This window comes from Calonectris borealis, chromosome 22, assembly GCF_964195595.1.
Source record: "Calonectris borealis chromosome 22, bCalBor7.hap1.2, whole genome shotgun sequence".
NCBI lineage: Eukaryota > Metazoa > Chordata > Aves > Procellariiformes > Procellariidae > Calonectris > Calonectris borealis.
In genome coordinates this window covers 10,541,234-10,562,039 of record NC_134333.1, presented here as the reverse complement: position 1 = coordinate 10,562,039, position 20,806 = coordinate 10,541,234, and the positions used below count along the sequence as shown (strand labels likewise).

Sequence of the window (20,806 nt, the reverse complement as noted above, 5' to 3'; positions counted from 1 at the left end):
CCATGGCGGCATTGCCGGGGCAGCCCCGGCCCCTGCCTGCAGCCGGGGAGGGAAGGGCAGTGGCACAATCTGCCCACGGATGCAAGGCCAACGCAGGCAGGGAGGTGGGGAGAGGGCAGACACTTGGCCGACATTGCCAGTCCTCGGCCCCGACACCTTCCTCCCACACCGCCCAGCCTGGCGCCCACCTGGCTTTGCCGGAGCCCCTCCTGGCGCAGCTCCCACCTGCGGGGCCCGTGTCCCCCGGCGCCCACCCCAGCCCCGTGGGTCTGCAGTGCTCCTGCCCGAGGACTGGGCTGAGCCCGGGTGAGCTCACTTCACCTCTGGCCCAGGGCAGAGTGCGAGCCCAAAGCTTCCCCTTTAACAGCCCACCCGCGGGACACGCAGAACGTAAATCGGAGCGCGGTGAAGCGCAGCTCAGAGGGACCCTCCCTGCTGCGGAAAGACGATCTCGCCGGGCTTCGTGTTCCCCGGCAAATGTCCTGGCAGAGCTGCCCGACCCTTCCCAGGCTGCGGCAGCCACCGCTCCAGGGCACCGCGGGACCTTTCGCAGGCGAGCAGCCGCATCTGGAAGCCATCAGGCCCTGGCACTCTGGGGGCTGCAGGGTTGGAGCCCCTTGGTCCTGCTCTTTGTTGGAGCCGCTGAAGCCTCTGGGCGGGCGGCGGGAGCCTCTGCCAGGGAGACACCCAATGATCTCAGCATGGCCCTGGGGCTGGGACGGCTGCCCCCCTCCTGGGGTGTCTGGAGGGGACGGACAGGGACAGGATGGGCAGGGACGGGATGGTGGCTGTCAGCCAAGACCTGGGGCTCCCCCCACCAGCCTGGCATCCCCGGTGCTCCCTGCCAGCGCCCACCCTGGGGTGCCGAGGAAGGGGTTCAGCCCATGCAGGGTCAGGACCCTGGCGCCTGGGACCCTTCTCCTGACACTCTCCACCCTGGGACAGATGCAGGCATCTGGAGCCCCGGACCCAGCCTCCCCCCGTGCCACGGGACCCGCTCCATCCCCAGGGATGCCCAGACCCCCGTCCCTGCTCTGCCCTGTCCCCCTCACCCTCAGCCCACCCATCCTGCTCGTTAGTTCTCAGGGCTGGGAGGGAACGGGGCTGTTGCCATTTCCTTGCAGGCGCAGGGGCAGGCAGGGGCTGGGCAGCTGCCCACTGGGGTTTGAGCCCCATTCCGGGCTCTGCTGAGCGTGAGGGCGGCTGCAAGGGGCACAAGGCAGCTGAGCCCCATGGCCACAGCCACAGCAATCCCAGGGGGCAGCCCACCCAGCCCGGGGGGCCCAGCCCCCGTGCAGTTGGTGAAGTATTCGGCGTGGACCTGCAGGAAGAAGGCATCAAGGATGGCGCTGGGCCAGGGGCAGGAGAGCAGCTGGGCCAGCAGCTGGGTGCAGCCAGAGAGCTCGCTGTAGGTGCTGCGGAGGGGTCTGCGTGAGGCCAGCCTGCGGGACAGGGACACGTCCACCGCGGCAGCCTCACAAAGGCCCCGCTCCGAGCGTGCATTCGGCACCGCCAGGGCTGACACCGACCCACCTGCTGATCTGGTCCCAGCAACAGCGGCTGCCCTCAGGGGTGGCCATGAGGGTGGCGTGGAAGGGGGCCCAGCAGTAGAGGGAGATCCAGTCCTGGTAGGTGTCTTGGCAGCGGGCTGGCCCCTCCAGTACCTCCAGCGGTCCTACAGAGCACCGGCCAGACCCTGGGATGCCGCCCTGCCCCCCGCTCTCCTCTCAAGCCCGGTTTCGGGGGGGGCTCTTTGGGGTCACCCCTGCGGAACACTCCCAGCTCTGCCCAGCGTGGGCCAGGAGCCCCGTCTGCCATGCGGGAGTTCAACAAGCAGCCTTGGGGGTCCCACGCTGGGGCTGCCGGGGCTGCCTGTGGCCGTGGAGGCCCCATGGGCTCAGCCAAGCCGGGACCTGGGCTCTTGTGAGCCCCAGCACAGATCACATGGGGCCCACTGAGGTCTGTGAGTGGATGGGGAGGACAGCCAGGATTGCAGGAAGGCAGCTCTACTCACCGTCGTCGTCCAGGTACAGGTAGTGACCTGGAAGGACAGACGGTGCCGTCAACACTGGCAGGACCTGCGGGACTGTGCGAGGGCAGGGCCCCATCCCCTGGGGGTGCGGATACCGCCTCTGCCAGCAGCAAAGCCCACGGCCATGCTGCTGCAGCTGGGGCCAGAGCTGTGCAGGGACAATGGCACCAGGGTCTTACCTTCGTCCTCAAGGTCCTCATACTCGCTGTCCCCATGACCTGCAGCAAGGAGACACAGGGTGCCAGGGCTGCACAGCGAGGGACAGACCCAGTGCCCAGCTGGCTTTGGGGAACAAGCCAGGGTGGTCCCAGCACACCGGAGACCCCTCCTCCTCCCAGGCCGAGCTGAGCACAGCAGAGGTGACTGGTCCGAGGGGAGGGAAGGGGAGGAGGAGGCTCTGGCTCTGTCTTGGCCTTTGCAACTGGGGCAGAGCAGTTTCTGAGCAAACACCAACCCCATGGGCAGGGAAGCACATGGCAAACCCTGCCCAGAGCATCCTCCAAGGGGAGGCCAGCAGGGACCAGGGGAATTGCCACCCAGCATGGACGCGTTCAGACAAAGGTGAGAAACGGGCCAGGGACCCTGTGGGGACTCGCTACCCAGCCAGACCCTGTGCCCGACCCCCTGGGCGCCTCCGCACAGCCCCGGCTGCCACCCCCGGGCTGCACCGCGCGGCAGTGGCCCCGGCGGCTGCGGGTCCGGGCTGCTCTTACCCCGCTGGAGCAGAGGAAGAAGCAGGCAGCAGAGGAACCGCACCCCGAGGAGCATCCTCCCACCGCCGGGACCGCTGCGGCCGGACTGGGGCTGCCCACGGGGATTTATCCCGGTGCCCGGCCCGGCCCAGCGCTGCCCACCCGCTGCCGATCCAATGCCCGGGAAGGTCGGGGGGACGCCGGGCTCCCGCCCCGCCTGACTCAGCGAAGCTCGGAAGGCATCAGATGCGGGCCCGGGCGGGATGCGGGGCTGCGGGCACGGGCCGGCCTTGGTCCTCCCCCTGGTCCTCCCCACTCCCCGCGCCGGGAAGCGGCGCCCCGGACCCCGGACGGCCCGACGGGGCAGCCCCCAACCCCCGTCCGACGGGGCCGGGGCAGCCGGTGCTCCGCACCGCGGCGTGCGGCGGGGCCGGAGGGGAAGGATGGGGCCCTTGCCGGAGCAGGACCCAGCACCGCCCGCTCCCCGCCGCCGGGGCCCCCGGCGCAGGAAGGCCGCCGCCAACAGCCGCTTCCTGCTCGGCGCCGCCGCAGGAAGCCCGGGGCGCGCCCGGCCGCGGGGACCGGCCCCGCCATCGTCCCGCACCGATGCGGCACTCGCGTCCCCCCGGGCGCCGGGCTCGTCCGTGCCCGCTCCACGGCCCCGTCGGCGGGGGCCAGAAGGGCCGCAGCCGCCGGAGCCGGGTCCGGCTCGTCGGGGAGCGCGGCACCGCCGGCCCAGGCTGCCCCCGGGCCCGGAGGGCGGCAGAGCCGAGGCGGGGGCGGGCGCTGTCCCGCCAAGCGCTTCCCGCGGGACCGGGCCGGGCCCGCAGCAGGGTCGGGTCGGGGAGACGGGGCCGGGCGCATCCGAGCGTGGGCAGGCACCGGGGCGGGCTGGGCACCGGGCTCGGAGCCGTCGGGCGAGGCCCGTTCCCCGCTGCCGGTGGGGGGGTTCTCTGGGCTGAAACGGGCCTGCCCCGCGGGGCACCGCCCGGGTCCTGCCGGTCCGGGCCCGGGCCCAGAGGGCCCCGACGCCCGCGCTCCCCGCCCCACCGGGGGAGCCCTGTGCGGCCCCGGCCCGATCGGTACCGGGGGCGGTGGCGCGGGGCGGGGCCGCAGCGCGGGGGCGGGGCCGAGGCGGGGCCGCAGCGCGGGGGCGGGGTCTGGGGCGGGGCCGGGGTCTGGGGCGGGGCCGCAGCGCGGGGGCAGGGCTGTCCCGGGGCGGGGCCGGGCGCGGCGCAGGCGCGGCTGCGCAGGGGCGCGCGGCCTCCCCCCGGCGCGATGGCCGAGGAGTGAGTGTGGGGCGGGGCGCGGGGGGGCCGGGGAGCGGCTGGGGCTCCGCGGTACCGACTGGGCCCTGGGGGGGCTGCGGCCGCCTGGGGCCGTGGCCGCGCGGGGCGGCGGGACCGGGACCGGGACCGGGACCGGGACCGGGACCGGGACCCGCTCCCCCGCTCCCCCGCTCCGGCGGCGCCGGCCGGCCTCGGCCCGCTCCGGTGCGTGTCACCGGCGCCGCCGGGCTGCGGCCCCCGGCGCGGGCCCGTGCTCGGCGCTGCCGCCGCCGCCACAGCAGCCGAGCGGCCGCGCGGGGAGGCGCCCGGGCCCGGCCGGAGTGGCGGGGGTGGCTGGCAGCCCCCCGTGCCGTCGCGATCCGAGGCCGGGCGCGCAGCGCCGGGCGCGGCCCAGCCGGACCGGGGGTGCTCCGCCCCGCGCCCCGCTCCCAGCCCGGCCGGGGGCCCGGGAGCCGCTGCTGCCCTCGCCGGGCTCGCGCCCTGGGGGAGGGCGGGGAAGGCAGCGACCCCCCGGGGCCTCTGGGGTGCCGCCGCCCGGGGCAGGCGGGAGGGCTCTGCCCTCGGGGGGGTGGCGGGGTTGAGGAGCCCGGTTAGCACGCTTCTTCCCTGCTGCGGCCGGCGTCCAGGAGCTCCCCGGGCTTTTCAGTGCACTCTGTGCTGTGGTTGTTCCGTAAATAGGACCAGCGCAGATTTATGCAGTTATTTTTTCCTGCTTAAAGACTATGATGCAGTTAAAACCCACAGGGATTTTTTTTCTAATAGCACTTGTTTACGGGATTAAGCTCTCCATTATTTGATACTTATTCTTTCTGTATTTTTATAGAAAAATGGAAATCGCCACCCCTCCAACGTCAAAGTGTATTATATACTGGAAAAGAAAAGTCAAGTCTGAATATATGCGTCTTCGGCAGCTCAAGAGGTTTCAGGCGAACATGGGAGCTAAGGTAAAGACGTAACGATGGTAACTCTAGCTGAAAGGATATCTCCTAAAGACTTCACTTTACCTTACTGTATTTGAGCAGCTATCAGATGGGTGCTTCATCCTGCGAGTTGCAAAGTTACATTTCAGTTGTAAGCTGGATAAGTTTGAAGAGGTACTACTTCTCCTCATGCTCCATTATTAGCCTAGAGCCGTGCAGTCAGTGTCTGTTGTACAGACAGAGGAGTCCGTTGGCTGAGTGCTTGCAGAATTGCAGTGAGAGGACTCATTTCCACTTGTTTTTTTAAAGTATCTCCTTGCTTGAAGCCTCTCAGTGCTGGTGGGGTTCAGATGACTTACTCTGATGCTCCTCTCCTTGGCAGGCAGGATTTTAGAAGAGAGCGGCTGGGATCAGGACTTGTCAAAAGCTACTGGCTGTTGGGTAGATTTTCAGCACAGTTTTGTACCAATGCTGAGTTTAACTAGAATTTCTTCTAATGAGTATCGTCAATTTGAAATGTTCTGCCTTGCACACATTTTGATACTTAAAAAAAAATCTCAGGAGGGGTTTTAATGTTCTCAACATGGTTTCTTAAATTTTGAGTGCTGCTTTCTCTCATTGCAGGCCCTGTTTGTGGCCAACTTTGCAAAGGTTCATGAAAAGACTCAAATTCTGAATGAAGACTGGAAGAAGCTTCGAGTCCAGCCGGTGCAATTGATGAAGCCAGTCAGCGGGCACCCGTTCCTAAAACAGGTGTGGAGAGGAAAAGGGGCACGGCAGCAGGAAGGGTGGACTAGAACCAGGTGGACTAGAAACCACAGCTTTGCAGAGAGCTGGGAGGATACAGGATCGTTTTTTGTGTGTGCTGTCCTATGTCAGAGTCAGGCCGTGCCTCACACTCTTCTGGGATGCAGAAATTGGAAAAAAAAACGAAACCCGAAGACCTCTCCTGTGAAGGAGTCCCAAGGAGTGAATGCGGGGCTTCAATGTGTTTGTCCTGAAGTGCGATTTCCTTCTGGCTGTGACTGCCTCCTCACTGCCCTTCTCTGTACTTGTATTCCAGTGTACTGTTGAGAGCATTTTCCCGGGATTTCCAAGCCAGACGCTGTACATGAGGACCCTGAACACGGTGGCGCTGGTGCCCATTATGTACTCCTGGTCCCCTCTTCAGCAGAATTTCATGGTATGTAGGAAGGCTCTGGGGCGCAAGGTCTTGGCGCGATTAGTGTGTAATTGTTACATGGTTGTGGAATGATCATACCTTCTTCAACCCACTTGTTTCAAGCGATGTCTGCTTGAGAGATGACAGAAAGTATTGGTTTAGTTGCTTGTTTTGTTGAATCCCATAAAACAGCCTTGTATCCACACTGTCTTACCCAGCTAGTCTCTCCTTGATAGGGCCACCATTATTTCACAGGATTCAAGGAGTAAATATGTTTTTGGGTTTTTTTTTGTTTTTTCTTAAGATTTTTTTCTTCCCTTTTAAATGAAGAGTTTTATTTCTTAGGCAGGCTCTTTCCTTTGTGACTGGATTACCCTGCTGGTCTCGTCGTAAGGATGCTACTGAGGATCAGTTCCTCTATCATGGTAGTGTGGGGAGTGATATAAATGCAGATTTTGGTGTGGCGTAGTTAAGATTATTTGTTAAATAAACAGGTGGTCTGTGGCTAGCCTGGCTCTTTGCCTGCTGTGGGGTGTGGATGTGTTCCTGCAACCTGCAGGGCTCTCTGAAGCCTCCCGTAGCAGGCTGGGGAGCCGTGTGACACCAGCGACTGTAATGCAAAGAGTCGGTCGGTGGTGCCATGGCAATGAAGGTCCAATGTCCTTGCTCCTGTGGTTAATGCGAGAATGCTCCTCAGCTTTGGCTGTGTTCCTCCGGGGAGTGAGTTACCGGTTTGCCTTTCACTGTTCCAGTTCTACTCTGCCTTGAACACAATCTCTCTGACATTTTTTTGCTGTTTATTATTCTTGGCAATGTGTGCGTTTCTGAGTTTCTGTAAGCCTTGGAGGCACAGCTCTTCTTTTTTAAAGCAAATTGCACTTTCAGGGGTCAGAGTTATGCTGCTAGCATGGGATAACAATAAAATGTCGGTGATGAGACATCTGAAACTGCAGCCAGGGAGGCTGAACCTTTGCTTTGCACTGTGTTTGTGGGTCTGAATGGACAGGAGCAGCCTCAGAGACAGCCTGGCTGGGAGTCGGCAAGTGCTGGTTTTCTGAATTGTATCTGATCTCTTTTCAGGTGGAGGATGAAACTGTTCTGTGCAATATCCCTTACATGGGAGATGAGGTGAAGGAAGAAGATGAAACTTTCATTGAAGAACTTATTAATAACTATGACGGGAAGGTTCATGGAGAGGAAGGTAACCTGGGAGCAATCAGCACTGTCTATTCAGTCTCTTGCAAATAACATATCAAAGTAGTTAAGAAGTCAAAAGGTGGCAGCAGTAACCAGCTTTTCTGTGGGAGCTCTTAGAGCAGAAAAGCAGGAACATGCCAGCTGTTCTAGTTTGCAAGAACACAATCCTGCCTTTTGATATCTTGCTCCGTTCTAGGCCTGGGGTGCTCTGGAGCCGATGCTCTTGTTCACAGGAGTGCTCTGGGGTGCTAAAGAATGTGCTAGAGGTTAGGAGCAACCTCATTTTGCTTGGGACCTTAGCCAAGACTGTAATGAGTCTTTTCAGAAATTAAAAGCCAGTGTGTTTCCCTACAGTTTCCCTACTGCCTATCCCATCGTAAAACTCTGCCTGGAGGGAGGAAGGCAGTGGAAAATTCTGTTATGGCCTGTCCTCAGATTGCTAAGAACGATACACTGCTCTTATGATGCTAGCATTAAAATCCCACCTATCCCTGCAAAATTGTGAGGCAGGTTCTAGTTGCTAACAATGTCATATGGCTGGCTTGTGATTTACTACCATGAGGAGTGTGAAAGATGATGGCACACCCAGAAACTGGCTGACATCTCTGTGTTTCAGAAATGATTTCAGGGTCAGTCCTTATCAGCGATGCTGTGTTTCTGGAGCTAGTGAATGCCCTGAATCAGTATTCGGACGAGGAAGAGGAAGGACACAATGATTCTGAGGTTAAACAGGAGGATGGGAAAGAAGAGCTGCCAGTCACAAGGAAGAGAAAGCGAATTGCAGTGGAAGGTAGGTTTGACCACAGAAATTGGGGCTGTGTTTGTCATGTTTCCATCCTGCCCTGCCTGAGTAGCTGGCCAGTGCTCTCCTACCATCACTTTTGGTTATTAATGTGTCACTAAGGGCAGTGACCAGCTTGGCAAGTTCTGGTACGGTAGTCGAAAGCAGAAGGGAAATCGGTTGTTCTCATTGTCCCCTGTGGACAGGATAAGAAGTCATCAGCTGGAAGTGTGGTGAGGAATAATTTAGATGAATCATCTGGAAAACCATTTCATGGTAAGATTAGCAAAGCAATGGGGTATTATCTGAGAAGATCTCTGCTCTTGGAGGTTTTAAAGTGCCAGTCTGGCAAGCATCTGTCAGTGAGTTTGTAGGTAGATCTGATTCTGCTGTAGGCCAGATTTCCAAATCCCTTCCAGACCCGTTTTCCATGTATTAGTGTTCCTCTTCCCTCTCCTGTGCCACCTGGAGTTCTTGTTGCATAGAGGAAGCTCTGGTTTATGGGATTTTCATGTGTCCTGCATGACCTTAGGAATGCTGACTGGTGGTTTTGTCTTTGTCTTTGGTTTATAGCGATACGGGTAGCACAAATACCAGGACCTTTTGTAGATGTAGAAAAGCATTGTCTGCAAATCCTGTCTTGGTAAAAATAAATAGTAATAGTCCTTAAGAAATCGTTAGTAATTCCATCAATACATTATGCTACTCTGAAAGTGGCAGAGTGCACTGCATCTGGAAATGCCTTAGCCTGGTTGCAGGTGCCGTGGTTTAACCCCCGCCAGCAAATAAACCCCACGCAGCTGCTCGCTCACCCCCGTCTCCGGTGGGATGGGGGAGAGAATTGGAAGGGCACAAGTAGGAAAACTCCCGGGTTGAGATAAAACCAGTTTAATAATTGAGATAAAACAAAGTAGAACAGTAATAATAACAATGAGAACAACAACAATAACAGAATACACAAAGCAGGTGATGCACAATGCAACTGCTCGCCGACCGCCAACCGCGTGTCACGAACGGGGGGCGAGCCCCCCCACAAACCTAGTTTTTATACTGAGCATGATGTCACATGGTATAGAATACCCCATTGGCCAGCTGGGTCCACCACCCCGGCTGTGCTCCCCCCTCCCAGTGCAAGCACCACCCAGCAACAACCAAAGCATCAATGGGCCATCAATGCTCCTTTCACACCAAACCCAAAACACAGCACACCCCCCAAGCTACTGGGAAGAAAGTTAACTCTGTCCCAGCCGGAACCAGGACAGCAGGACAAAAGGTTAATCCATTGTATATGGGATTACATTTCCATCTCTAAAAATACAGTCCTGAACACCTACTGGAATCGCGCTCTGTGGAAGAAGGAAAGACACGTTCACATCCAGCTTAACTGAGAAATTGTCTCTCTTCTTTTTCTTAGGTAACAAGAAGTGTTCAAAGAAGCGGTTTCCAAATGACATGATATTCACTGCTATTTCTTCTATGTTTCCTGAATATGGCTTCCCAGATGACATGAAAGAGAGGTAGAAGATCTCTACTTAAGCTGTCTTTTATCTTTCTTAGCAAGAATTGAAATCTGTATTTCAGAAAACAGCACTGTGCTCTGACCAGAAAGTAGAGCTCAGTTGGCTGCAGGCACTGTGAGCAGAGCAGTTTCTGAGCATTCGAAACTTTAGTTTAGCCTCAAGGTATCTGGGCCAGAGTCCTACTGGCCCAGATAGTAATGTGGTCATGTAAAATGTCCCAAATTAGGAAAGCATGCGCATCTGTGGGTGTTTCTGTTTGTCGAATAGGTACCGGGAGCTCACGGAAGTGTCGGACCCGAATGTGCTGCCACCGCAGTGCACTCCCAACATAGACGGGCCGTGCGCGAAGTCGGTCCAGCGGGAACAGTCCCTACACTCCTTCCACACCCTCTTCTGCCGCCGCTGCTTCAAATACGACTGTTTTCTGCATCGTAAGTGCAGTCTTGGCCGGACGCTTCCCTAGAGCCCTTTTCTCCTCATTTTTCCTCAGTGCTTCATACCTCTGTACGCCTTGCTTAGTGTCTGTGCTGCAGCCTTTAGAGGGTGGTGCCTCCCCGGAGTTTGCAGTGGAGCCTTAGGAGCTGACAGGTGCCCAGAAGCCTTTTGTAAAGACGGCTCCACTCATTTCCTCAAACGGATGGTAAACTGACCTGCGTGGCCATCCCCTCTTTCTCACCATTGTTCAGCACGCCGCGTTCGAGCCTCCTGGCAGTTTGTGCCAGAAATACTGCCGCAACTAGACTTTACCCTTGCTTTGCAGAAGCTCATCAGGGAAAGGCATGAATGTTTCACTTCCAAAGTCTGGACATGCCCCTGTGTTTTGTTGCCTCACTGGAACTTACAGCTTCATCTTAGTCATGTTCCTGCGGTTTGTCCTGCCAAAGCCTTTTGGATACTGGTTAGCTGTTGGACCTGCTGTTTCCCAGGTCTAAGGGCTTCTTTGGAAAATCACAGGACTCTTTCCAGTGAATTATTTATTAAAAGATATAATATTAAGATCATGTGGTCTTTTTTTTTCAGTCTGAAAGCAGATCTTTTTCCTACGGCCTCTCCTTCCCAAGTGTTCCCCCACTGCTGCTGAGTCCCCGTCATGGGTTGGAGCAGGGCTAGCCAGGAGGTCCTGCCACCTCGTTCCCCGCTGCTGGGAGAGCTGCTCGGTCACTCTTGCTGACTGCCTCAGGCTCCCACTTACCTTCGTTGAGTTCGTGCTGCCCCTGTCCCTTGCAGTGTGGGGGGAGACCCTTGGAGATGCTAATAGTAAAGATAACTATTATTTTTTCAGCTTTTCATGCTACTCCTAATGTGTACAAACGAAAGAATAGAGAGACCAAGATCGAGCCAGATCCTTGCGGAGCAGACTGTTTCCTCTGGCTGGTATGTTTCTGCGTTGCTGCTTTCGAAACCACGAGAGCAGTGGCCTGGCCAGCCCTGCTCTGCAGAACTCTGTGGGTCCTTTTCACAACTTTGATGGTTTTTCAGAATTAGTTCTAATTCTCATCGGATTCGGGGGAGCACGAATCCAAATACAGACTTTACCAGATGCATATTTTAGCACATCTCCAACAAAGACGAATTTCGTAGCTAGCAGATGGGAAATTGTGGTGACATGATTTCTCTGGACTCAGTGCAGCGTTTGAAAAATGAAGCCCAGGTTAAAAATGCTGGGGAAGGAATCTAGCATATGTGAGGAAGGCTCGAACTGTTTTAAAAATGGTCTTTCAGAAATACAGCCTAGCTGTGTTACCAGGGATGAGAGCTGCAGATCGGAAGAGCTGGCTGCAGGGAGGTGGGTGCGGTTGCTGGTGTCGGAGCTGGTCAGCTGGCTCAGATACAGGGTGTCCCAGGGAGCTGGGGGCTGGAGCAGAGGAAGGGGCCAGGAGAATTTCATTGCCAGGGCAAGAGGCAGGGGAGCAGACTGGAGGGCCGGGGAGCCTGTTCCGACTGGGCAGCGGTGCCGAAGGAAGCAAAGCGGGAACGTGCAGTGCGGGCAGCCGGCAGGGCCTTGGCACTCACTGAAGTGACCACCCATGGCGGGTCTTCCACCTTCTCCTGGTGGTGGCAGGGCTTGTGCCAGGGCCTGTGAAAAAGCCTTTCTGTGTTCCCTGGTCATCTGCCACCCGCCTTGTCTTCTGCTCTGGTTGCAGGAAGGAGCCAAGGAGTTTGCTGCGCTGCACAACCCCAGGTCCAAGTGCTCAGGCCGGCGCCGCCGGAGGCACCACGTGGTGGGTGCTTCTTGCTCAAACACCCCGGCTTCTGCCGTCGCTGAGACAAGGGAGGGCGACAGCGACCGAGACACAGGCAACGAGTGGGCCTCTAGCTCCTCGGGTACGATGCCACCCCAGAGACACCCCTCTCCCCTCTGGCAGTGTGAGCAGTGAGGACAGGCGGCATCTCGCAGCTGGGACTCTCCTTGTCTTGCCTCTGTGTCCTGCACAGGGGTGTGGAGTTCGGAGTTAGCAAACAGAGTTGGCATTTACAGCTGGGCTTAAACAAATGTGAGGGACACCAGGCCCTGCCCTTGCTGTTGTGGGATTCATTATCCTCTCCTGGGAAGGAGGAATGTTGCCAGGCAAAGTGAGAGCTTTGCTGGGACCTGCAAAGCCAAGAGCCCTCAGCTCTGAGTACCTTGCTTGGCTGTGTGCAAGGAACGTGTCCCCAGCAGGGCAGCGCCTGGGCAGTGCCAGTCTGTGCGCTTGTCCCTCTGCGGCACGGAAGAGTGGCCAAGGAGCTGTCGAGGCGGGGGGCTTGTCCGTGGACCTGCCAGGGGCGAGTGCTTCCTTGGTGCCGCAGATGAGCACGAGCTGTTCCTACCATGTGGGGGAAAGTGGCAGTGGCCGGGGCAGAATGAGCTCCCAGGGGGGCAGAGGGCGCCCGTACGTCTGAGTTCCATCTTGGGCGGGAGACGAGAGAGCAGCTTCCTCGTCCTCGGGCCTCTCTGGTGCTGCTGCCCTACGGAGTCAGGCGGCTCCGTCCTGGGCCAGCCCTGGAAGGGGAAGATGGCACGGTGGCTCTGGTGCTGCCTTGCTGCGAGGGGGCCAGCATCACTGTCCCAACCAGTGCCGGCAGGAGTGTGCAGCCGGGAGAGTGGTGCAGGGCTGCTGGGAGCTGTACGCGCTGGGCAAGGCAAGGTGTGGGGCACTTTGGGGGGACCACTGCCCTCAGGAGCTGTGACGGCGAGGGTGCGTTCTCCCATGTTGTGTTTGGCCTAACATTTGCCTTTCCTGCCAGAGGCAAACTCCCGCTGCCAGACCCCCACCAAGCAGAAGCTGAGCCCGGCCTCTTCCCAGCTGTTTGCAGTGGAGACGCCGCAGGAGCCCGTCGAGTGGACGGGAGCCGAGGAGTCGCTCTTCCGTGTCTTCCACGGGACCTACTTCAACAACTTCTGCTCGATTGCCAGGCTGCTGGGAACAAAGACGTGCAAGCAGGTGGGTGCCTGGAGAGGGCAGGCGCTGCAGCGGCTGGCCCAGCGGCAGGAGGGAGGCCTTGGCCGCTGCTTGCCTGTTGTTTTTGCTTCTCTGCCACAAACCTCCTTGAGGAATGCGTTGCATCAACAGTTTGTGGACTTCAGTGTTGTTATTTTGCAGTACTGCTGCTGATTGCAGAATGAGCCCTGCGCATGCCCGGTACTCTTGGCTTCCTCCAGAGTACCTTATCTGAGGCCGGGCGCACCGGCAGGGCGGGAGCTCTGGTTTCCCAGGCGAAAGAAGCAATGACAGCCATGGCCAGTGAAACTGGGGGCAGAACTGCCCGCTTATTGGTCCAGGGACTGGGAGCTCCCCTGTGTGTGCTTGCTTACACTCTCTCTATTTATGTTTTAGATAAAAACAACTTGAGTACACTGAACTTCATTCTTCTTTTTGCTTCTGTTCTTTGGTAGGTCTTTCAGTTTGCAGTGAAAGAATCACTTATAACAAAACTGCCAACAAATGAATTAATGAATCCATCCCAGAAGAAGAAAAGGAAGCACAGGCAAGTGTTGGACAAGCTTGTTTTGTTCTTAAAATGCAACCAGATCCACTGCTTTTTGTGCCAAAGCATTCCTGGTAATCCCCATCTGGCTCCCATCTGCGCACACGTCCTGCTGTCACACAGGGCTGCTCGTGCTGCTGGCTGGGTGCTGGCCTCTGGCTTCTCTCCCTGGTGCTGCTGCTCTGGCTGGGAGGCTCAGCCCCGGAAGAGAGGGCAGCACGGTGCCTGGCTGCAGTGCCGCACTGCTGCCGGAGGGCCGGTTCCGCTGTCCTAACAGCAGCCTTAGCCTCAGCTCCCTGACATAACCTACTTTTTGTGTGCTGATCCCAGTGTGTCCAGTATTATTCTGGCTCTAGCATTTGCTTTAAATAACTAATGCTGCAGCTGCTTTGTTCTCATCTTTCTCTGCTTTATGGCCGGCTGATGGTTATTAATGCATGAAGCTGCCAGACAGCCTCGCTGGAATCGCCTGGCTCCCGCTGCCACGCTGACCAGCGGTGCTGAGCAGTCGTGGTCGGCTCTTCCTGACGGAGGCTCGCTCGTCCCCTCAGACCCTCTCTGCTTCTCTTCCAGGCTGTGGGCTGCGCACTGCAGGAAGATTCAGCTGAAGAAAGGTAGCGTTTGCTGTGGCTGCGTCACGCGAGGTTTGCGAGGCCGCTCACCCGCGGGATCGAGCTCTCCGGCTCTGACTCGCGCAGCAGGACGGCCGTGTCCTGCTCTCCAGCCCCACAGCTGCAGCAGCGCAGAGCGGGAGCGGGTGCCCCCAGCCGGGCTCCTTGGGGTGCTGCGGGCCGGCCCCGCTGCGCTCTGCCGTGGGAATCGCCGCTGTGCCAGCGCCCTCGCTGAGGCAGTACGTGCGGTGCGGTCTCGCTCCAGCCAGAGGGGGGGCTGAGGTTTGGCGTGCAGCCCCGCTGTAAAATGGGCTGTTCAGGGCAGAGCAGGCGTGTGCCATGTGTCGGTAATCACAGCCATGTGTCTGCGGGAGCTGTGCGCTGGGCGTTGCTGGGCTCCCTGCCCTCTGCAGGCAAACGCCGAGCTTGCACCTTCTCTGCTCCAGAGCCCTGGGCGTGCTGCTTTCAGACATTTCTGCAATGTGCAGCTTCTAATCCGGGCATTTCTCCTCTTGTTCTAGATAATTCACCTACCCAGGTGTACAACTACCAGCCCTGTGACCACCCTGAGCATCCCTGTGACAGCTCCTGTCCTTGCATCATGACTCAGAATTTCTGTGAGAAGTTCTGCCAGTGCAACCCTGACTGTAAGGAGAAACCGAGGACTATTGGGCAGGAAAGCAGCCAGCTCTCCTGACACAGACAGAGGGAGGGTGCAGAGCTGGGACTTGCTGGAGGCCTGCTTTATTGCTGTGTTCACTGCTCTGTCCGTTTGCAGCAGTTAGATTAGCACTCTGCTAAAGTCCAAGGGGAAACTGTTCCATGCTGCCCCGTGACTCTCAGCAGCTGATATACGCGCTCTTGTTAGAGAATGCTCATCTGCATGTCTGTATCCAGCATCAACAACCCATGGGTGATGCTGCTGGTTCCCTGGGAGCAGGATGTGTGGCCAGCAGTTAGGGTGGGAGTTGGGTCACTGCTCTGCCATGGTTATTTTTCCTCTCTGGGCTTCCATTCCCAGCTCTGCAATGGAGATAACCACACTTGCCCACATCAGTGGGGCTTCTGAGGGTTAAGGGTTATGACACAGTTGGGGCTGGAAGGACTACAGGGTGACAGGGAGCCAACTCGGGCTCCAAGATTCTCTGTACTGATCTGTTATGTTTATATTATCCAAGCTGTTTATTTTCAAACTGCACATAATTAGTCCCAAGAGGCAGATCAGCATCTCCAGCCACAGAAATGGGAAGGACCCTGTGCATGATCTGTGCTCTGCTAGGTGTGAGCGGTACTCAAAGCTCCTGTGCACGCAGAGTGCTTCTATGACTTGTTTCCAGCTCCAGGGCGCCCAGGCTGCCTCACGTTCGCCTTGTCTTGTTGTGTTCTTAGTGAGCACTTTTCTGGTGACGTCGGGAGCAGGAAGGCGGTCTGGGGGCTCCTATCTCTGCTGCCCAGAGCAGAGTGGGTGTAGAGCTCTTTATTAGCACGAAGGCACCTTCCTTATGTTAGCAGGGTGGTGGGCAGGCAGCGTGGCCCTTGATTGCGGACAGGCTTACTTCTGTGCCTGCCCAGGGCCTGCCAGGGTGAGACCTGGCTCGGGAGGAACTTCTGTGTTCCTGCAGGGCTGAAAAGCCTCATGGTGCAAAACTGTGGGCTGTGTTGCTGCAGGTCAGAACCGCTTCCCAGGCTGCCGCTGTAAAACCCAGTGCAACACCAAGCAGTGCCCGTGCTACCTGGCCGTGCGGGAGTGCGATCCAGACCTCTGCCTGACCTGCGGGGCTTCGGAGCACTGGGACTGCAAGGTGGTCTCCTGCAAGAACTGCAGCATCCAGCGAGGTCTCAAAAAGGTATTGACAGCAGCGTGGCTCTGGACTGCTGGCAGGGGGCTGCCTCGGGGTAGAGCTGATAAAGAGAGCTCCTGCTGCGTGGGAGAGGGTGTGCGAGCCGCCTGCAGCTGTCTGAGTGAGGAGGTCTGGAAGAGAAGCTGCTCTGCCCCGGGCTTCTGTAGCGCTTAATCTAGAGTATGGATTATGGATGTGAAAATCAGGAGACGGGAGTTAGATGAGGAAGGGTGAGAGCAAGGGAGTGTAAGAAGTGACTCCAGAGAAAGGTTAGGTCTTGAACTCTGCTGGTCAGGGCAAGGGACCGCACTTAAAAAGGACCAAACTTCAGAGAAAGATGCAAATTAGTGGGTGTCAAGTAATGTGCGGCTCCAGCCTAATAGTGCTATGACCTGTAAGTCTGTAGGGAGCCATGTGTCATCTTAAACCAGGGTGTGCTGGGTAGAGACTGGCTCCCCTTTGCTCCTCAGAGTTGACCCTGTGATGTTGGGACTCTGAGCGTGGCAGCCAGCGCAGCACGGTTGTTCCTGGGCACTGCCCTAACCCTGGCGTGTGCAACTGTGCTGGGAGGTGGAGAGCTCTTCACTGTTGCTTTCTGGCCTGCCTGATGCATGGGGTGTGATCTCTGTGTGCTGGGAGGTAGTGGGCCTGCTGACCATAACCGTTTCCTTTTCACCTTGGCTCCAGCATTTGTTGCTGGCACCGTCGGATGTCGCTGGCTGGGGGACTTTCATCAAGGAATCTGTGCAGAAGAATGAGTTCATCTCTGAGTACTGTGGTGAGGTCAGTGCTTCTGCCCGTGCTGGGGCTGCTGCGCCGCGTGCTCGGGAGGCTGCGTTTAGTGGCAGTGCTTCCTTTGGCTGCTGGTCCGGTGGGAACAGCGAGCCTTCCCCAGCTCGGCTGAGGCCATCAGTTCAGTCTGACCAGGTTTAGAGATTGAATCTTGCACCATTTTGGGACCCATCTCAGTACCTCCAGGCCCTCCACCATGGAGGAGCGTGTTGTGTATGTGCTGCTCCCTGGGAGCCCAGCTTTTGTCTCTGCTCCCTCCCTGGGAGCCCTGGCGAGCTCCTGCCCGTGGGGTGGGAGGGCAGGAGGCTGTTTCCAGGAGTAGGCGAGCACTGCTCCTCGCAGTGATCCTCGCTGTGCCCTCAGGCGCTGAGTCTCTCAAGGTGTTCTCCTTCTCCAGCTTATTTCACAGGATGAGGCTGACCGGCGAGGGAAGGTCTATGACAAGTACATGTCCAGCTTCCTCTTCAACCTCAACAACGGTAACTGGCTGGGGCTTCGAGGGGTGGAGGAGACTTGGGCGTCCTGGCAGGGGGCTGGTGGCTGGGCAGGCACTCAGCCCATCTGTCGCCTGAGCAGCAGGCCTGTCTTTACAGTACAGTTTTCTTCTTTTTTTGTCTTAATAGATTTTGTTGTTGATGCCACCCGCAAAGGAAATAAAATCCGCTTTGCCAATCACTCGGTGAACCCCAATTGCTATGCCAAAGGTGAGATATCCCTGCCCAGTCAGATCTCGGTGGGGGAAGGTTCTCTGGGGTCCTGCTCAGTTCTGGGATTGCAGTGGATTCTCCAGGGGTCCCAAGTTGCCCTGAGCCTGTGGGAGCAGCAGAACTTCAAAGAGCTGGATAAAGTCCCCTCCTCTCTGCCAGCGGGTCATGTTCCTGCTGGTGAGGGCCCTGCTCAGCTCTGCGGTGGCCCTGGCCTCACAAGGAGAGGTCACTGCTAGAGAGTGGCTGGGAGCTCCCTGAGGAGCGCCCTGTTCCTGCTAGGCAGGAGCTCGAGTACCGCGGCCCCAGGGACCGACAGCTGGCTGGGCAGGGAAAAAGTGCTGCGAGAACCTCCTGGCCTGAGCCGGAGCTGCTTCTGATGTCGTCTCTCTGGTTGCAGTTGTGATGGTGAATGGAGACCACCGGATAGGGATCTTTGCCAAGAGGGCCATCCAGGCGGGAGAGGAGCTCTTCTTTGATTACAGGTACGTTGGGGAGTGGCCGGCTGGGGACTGGGGTGCAGGGTTGACCCCGCTTTCTGTGCGTACATTTGTGGGGAGCATGGGAGCTCATTACAGCAGCCGTGACTTTCCTATCTTGTAGGTACAGCCAGGCAGACGCCCTGAAGTATGTCGGCATAGAGAGGGAGACGGATATCATCTAGGCTCTGTGCGGGGTGGTCCCCAGCACACCTTGCTGCTGCACCTTGTAAGCAATGCCATGTTTGCTTCATGCTGACATGACTGCTGCTGTTCCCGTTGCTGTGTGTGTCACAAGTGCTACTTTCCATCCAGATGCCCAGAGAGAGACTTGGGGCAGAAGTGTGAGCGGCTGCTGCTGGGATGGCAGCTTTGCTCGCCCTGGGCTGGGGCAGGCTCTGGAGCCTTGCTCTGCGGGCAGTCTCCTGGGCCGGAGGGAGCCCATGGACCAAGGCAGCTGGGGCTTGAAGAAAAGCTGTGGTGCAGGAGGAGGGACAGCCACGAATTCTCAGTCTCTTTCCATTTTCTGCCAACTGCTGGAAGAACAAAAGTGGGTGAGGTACCACCTGCACCGAGACCCAGGGCACAGCTGGGGAGCGGAGGGGCTGGTGCTCCCCTCCAGCCCTGTCCTCTGGGATAAGCTCTGGTCTCAAGTGCTACCTCTTGCTGCCTGTTTTGTGCTGTTGACAAGGACAGTGACAGGGCTGGAAGCCATAGAGACGTGGCTGCAGCGGTCCCCAGGCTCCAAGTTGCTGTCGCTGGGGCTCTGTTTCCCCTCTGCCCCAGCTGGCTGGGGGACAGAGACCGCCTAGCTGTGACTGGCGTGGCGTGATGCTTGGGGATGGGGAGAGCAGCACTATGCAAAAAGTCACTTTGGATAGGGACGCCACTGAGCTGTTTAGAGACGATGTTACAGGGGTGCTGCTACAAGCACAAGAGTCCAGAGGCAGCAGGAACCCGTGAGCCTGAGGAAGCCCTTCCAGCCTGCGGCGTTTTCTCATGGCTCTGGGGTGGCTGGTTGGCTCGTGCCTGTCCCCAGCTGCTCTGCTGCCTGGCCCTTCTGGGGCTGGCCGTGGGTGCTTCTGGCCGGGCAGCTCTGGGGCCGCAGGGGGGGCCTCCTGCTGACCGGCTGGGGCTGCACCCAGAGCAGGAGACGGGCCTCGGCCACCCTGCACCCAGGCAGGCGCTTCCTGACCACATGGTACCAGAGGTGGTTCCTCCACCCTCCTCTGTCAGGACAGTCCCCTTCGGAGCAGCACGGGCTCTATGGGAGGTGTCGGGTGCTTCAGGAGCCAGCAGAGCAGGTCCCCTCGGGGCGGGAGCCTTTCATTGCACAGGACTTTTTGAATGTTGCTGTGCCGAGGTTTGAACGGGCGCAGCAGACCTGCCACTGCCTGCGGCGACCTGGGGAAGGCTCCTCAGAAACCTGCCTAGGCGTTTCTGACACTCTAGCCCTGGCCCTGGGGATAAAGGGGAAATGTTCTCTGGCAGGGTAAGGTTTGGCCTTAGCACCCCATGCAAAAAGAAAAAGAAAAAAGCACTTTAAGCGAATCCTTGTCAGCCGGCAGCTGGGCCCCGTGTACTGCTCTGGGGGTGGAGGGACCACAGATATCCCAGATGGCTGTCATCCCTCGGCAGCACCTTTGCAGAGATGTTGCTCCAGGCCTGGGATGGGGCAGTCTGGATGGGGGGCTCTTCCCTGAGCAGGGCCTGGGGTGACCTGAAGGATGGGGCTGTCCCGTAGGAGCCACATACGCTGCCAGGCGACTGCCCGGCCTGATGCTGGGTGCCGGAGGGTGCTCTGCTGGGCACCGCATGGGGCTGTCCAGGGATCATGAGAACCTGGAGCTGCGGGCGCCCAGCGCTGGGCTCCCGGGACAGCACGGAGATGGTTCCTCTGGTGGGGAGTCTGGCTGATCACCCCCTTTGGGGCAGTGGTGCAGAGGGCGGGTGATGTTTGTCTGGGGGCACCGCACAGAAGTGAGCAGTGCTGGGGCCCTTGCCCCGCTCGTTTGGGGAACCACGGGGCTCCCAAGGTGCAGCCCTGTCCCAGCCGCACGGTCCATGAACGCAGAGGGGTGGTGGGTCTGCCCCGGGAGTCAAGCCCTCCAGGGCACAGCCCACGCCATGCCTTTCCCAGCCTCCCCCTGCAGCAGGCGAGGCCATCTGTCCGTCCTTCCTGCTGTCTGTGACACCTTCCTGAGGCTCAGAGGGGTTTGGGTCTGTCTGGAGCAGCGCTTGTACCCCAGCACGTGCCTGAGCCCAGCTCCCCATCGCCTCCTGCCGCCTCTGTCCACCCGGCTCGCCCCAGCCCTGCTCTCGGCTCAGAGTCCTCTGCCACCTTGGCCATATCTGCACTATGCCAGGCTTGTGTCTGTGGTTTGTTGACGGTGAATAATAATGCACTTTAAAAATAATGTGGCTTGTAGCCTTTGTCATAATAAAGTGGTAGCGAACGTCCTCCCGCAGCTTGCTGGCCTCTGTTACCCTAGGGAGCAGCTGGCAGTGGCATGTTCCCTGCCTGTCTTCTGTCTGTTGCGGCTCAGCCCAGCTGTCCCCTCTGTGGTGGTCGGCACCCCGGAGCCCGGCGGGGCTTGTGAGCAGGCTGGTGCCACCGGCTGCCCGCATCGGTACTGGCTCAGGGCTGGGAGGGGGCAGAGGTGCATGGTGGGGAGAGCAGGACATGCTTGTGTGTGTACGAGCGTAGTGGTGGCCTGAGCTGCATCCAGCCCCGGCTCTCTACATCCCGTGTCCTGCTCTGGGAGCGGGAATTGCCGTTGTCCATGCCGGTCCCTCCCTTGGGCGCTGGCTGAGCTG

General features: G+C 58.6%; 2 protein-coding genes across 7 annotated transcripts; one reads left to right on the top strand and one right to left on the bottom strand.

The window, feature by feature from the left end:
- Nucleotides 1-78: 78 nt before the first annotated feature.
- On the bottom strand, nucleotides 79-2,726 carry LOC142092021 (uncharacterized). 2 transcript variants are annotated; one of them, XM_075171725.1, is made up of 4 exons: nucleotides 2,212-2,726; nucleotides 2,015-2,041; nucleotides 1,534-1,675; nucleotides 79-1,442 (listed from the first exon to the last, which is right to left on the bottom strand). In XM_075171725.1, the coding sequence occupies exons 1-4, from the start codon at nucleotides 2,573-2,575 to the stop codon at nucleotides 1,076-1,078; spliced, it is 900 nt and encodes a 299-aa protein (XP_075027826.1). In that variant the 5' UTR covers nucleotides 2,576-2,726; the 3' UTR covers nucleotides 79-1,075. The 2 variants fall into 2 exon arrangements, with proteins under 2 accessions (XP_075027826.1, XP_075027827.1); XM_075171726.1 differs by having other exon boundaries at nucleotides 79-1,415.
- EZH1 (enhancer of zeste 1 polycomb repressive complex 2 subunit) lies at nucleotides 2,503-20,449 on the top strand. Of its 5 annotated transcripts, none has more exons than XM_075171721.1 (20): nucleotides 2,503-2,593; nucleotides 4,837-4,957; nucleotides 5,558-5,686; nucleotides 5,997-6,116; nucleotides 7,176-7,296; nucleotides 7,909-8,082; nucleotides 9,488-9,590; nucleotides 9,861-10,024; nucleotides 10,876-10,967; nucleotides 11,738-11,918; nucleotides 12,822-13,018; nucleotides 13,471-13,562; nucleotides 14,136-14,176; nucleotides 14,695-14,820; nucleotides 15,842-16,020; nucleotides 16,702-16,797; nucleotides 17,204-17,285; nucleotides 17,430-17,510; nucleotides 17,911-17,995; nucleotides 18,114-20,449. In XM_075171721.1, exons 1-20 carry the CDS (start codon nucleotides 2,574-2,576, stop codon nucleotides 18,172-18,174), a joined length of 2,265 nt encoding a protein of 754 aa, XP_075027822.1. In that variant the 5' UTR covers nucleotides 2,503-2,573; the 3' UTR covers nucleotides 18,175-20,449. The 5 variants fall into 5 exon arrangements, 4 of the variants coding, with proteins under 4 accessions (XP_075027822.1, XP_075027823.1, XP_075027825.1 ...); XM_075171722.1 differs by lacking the exon at nucleotides 2,503-2,593 and adding an exon at nucleotides 3,929-4,013; XM_075171724.1 differs by lacking the exon at nucleotides 2,503-2,593 and adding an exon at nucleotides 4,136-4,217.
- Nucleotides 20,450-20,806: the final 357 nt, after the last annotated feature.